The 1741-nt window shown below is 35.4% G+C and overlaps 1 protein-coding gene across 1 annotated transcript; it reads left to right on the top strand.

Moving 5' to 3' along the window:
* Positions 1-326: 326 nt before the first annotated feature.
* On the top strand, positions 327-1353 carry LOC111889465 (uncharacterized). The gene is made up of 2 exons (XM_023885612.1): positions 327-918; positions 983-1353. Exons 1-2 carry the CDS (start codon positions 327-329, stop codon positions 1351-1353), a joined length of 963 nt encoding a protein of 320 aa, XP_023741380.1.
* Positions 1354-1741: the final 388 nt, after the last annotated feature.

The raw sequence follows: 1741 nt of genomic DNA, 5'->3' as shown, positions 1-1741 counted from the left end.
TACTATGAAAGAACACACTTGTATTTAAAATTATACTAATAATGCAATGGATGATGTTGTTGCTTGTTTACTACTTTGCATTGTTGTGATACTTTACATGACGTCCTCCACCCCAGAATGTTTCCGTCGTTCTTGGTTTTGGGGTGTGACATATAACATATTTCTTTTATTGAGTTATATAATATTTCATGGTAATGTAACTCGATTACTTTTTACTTATCACTAATATATGTTTGTTTTATATGTAGATCCATACCTTCCTTAGGTGCATGATACCGTTAATATATGTGGGTTATTTACCCCTAAATGGCAACTATCTGACAACAATGTACTTCGCAGTGGCTTTGGATGGAAACCATGAACCTCTACTCTTAGCAATTGGTTTGGGGACCTTAGAGTGTGAAGAATCATGGAGATGGTTCATGATGAAGTTAAAAGAGTGTTTAGGTGAGGATACAGAGGTTGGTTTCATAAGCAACCTATGTGATAAAATAGACTTTGTTGTTGATAGTGTCTACCCAGATTCGTATCATGGATATTGTCCTAAAGATATAGCCAGGAAAATACGAGATTCTGTTGGACATGATGATACGGAAGTCAAAACGTTGTTTCGGAAGTCATGCAATGCATATAGTGTTCATGAATTTTATTTGTGTCTGGAAAGGTTGCAAAATGCCTGTAGGGCACCACCTTTTTGCACCTTGCTTAGGTGTCTAATTTTCTGGCTTGACGATATAGCAATTTCAAAATGGACACGAGCATTTTTCCCAAAAGTATGTTACAATGTTAAATCCATTGATGTCCCTGAAATGTTGAAAATTATATCCACATCCACACGAGAGTTTCTTATAACAACGATAATTGAGTTAATCAATACATCGATACAAACAACGTATGCTGAATTGGCTGAAGTAGCAGGTAACTTTATACTACTATTTGGGTTTTCCTTGTATTATTATTTTTAAATGAACAAATATTCCAGAGAGATCGTTTGGTGTGGTGACCCCTTATGTTGAGATTGAGCTTCAAAAGCGGATAAACAAGTCTTATAATTGGGTGGAAAAACGTTTGTATGCGGATACATTTGAAGTCGATAACAATTTTGGCACCAACAAAGTACAATTTGAACGTAGGGTATGTAGTTGTGGGAAATGGCAAAAAAACGGTATACCATGTGGCCACGCTATAGCATGTCTAAGAACTCGTACGTCTGAATCCATTCACGAAATGGTTGATTATAAGTTTTCTGCTGTCGTGTACCGTGTTACATTTGAATCTGAGTCGGTGAATTCTGTACCATCACATGTGCACTTGGAAATTCCAAATGAAAGGGTGGTCATGTTACCTCCCTAAAAGAAGTTGTTATTCATGTATCTCGTTTGCATTTTATGTACAACGTTGCATTTTATGTTATGTTATGTACTACTTATGGGTTAATATTTTAATGAATTGATTATGGACGTGTAATCTTAATTCTTTATTAACTGTCATTGAGGAAACAATATACGTTAAAAGTAAGGGAGATTTATTAAGTACTGAGAAAACACACGTACAAAAACAAGCAAGGAAACTAACGAAAAAACACACAACTTAACCAACATGCATATTAAAAGTGAGGGACATTCTTTAAAAGATTTCATGCATCTCCATGGGTAAACTCTCTACCATCAGATTCGAAACGATATAGTTCCAAAGCCACCTGTATGAGAATGTCTTCATCCATATTCCCATGTTCATTATC

This window comes from Lactuca sativa, chromosome 6, assembly GCF_002870075.4.
Source record: "Lactuca sativa cultivar Salinas chromosome 6, Lsat_Salinas_v11, whole genome shotgun sequence".
NCBI classification, from domain to species: domain Eukaryota; kingdom Viridiplantae; phylum Streptophyta; class Magnoliopsida; order Asterales; family Asteraceae; genus Lactuca; species Lactuca sativa.
This window is presented reverse-complemented; position numbering and strand designations above follow the sequence as displayed.

Bases quoted from the DNA above. Each gene is read 5' to 3' on its own strand.
- LOC111889465 (XM_023885612.1), top strand. From the start codon at position 327: ATGTACTTCGCAGTGGCTTTGGATGGAAACCATGAACCTCTACTCTTA. The intron at 919-982 runs GTAACTTTATAC...CAAATATTCCAG, and splicing joins TGAATTGGCTGAAGTAGCAG to AGAGATCGTTTGGTGTGGTG.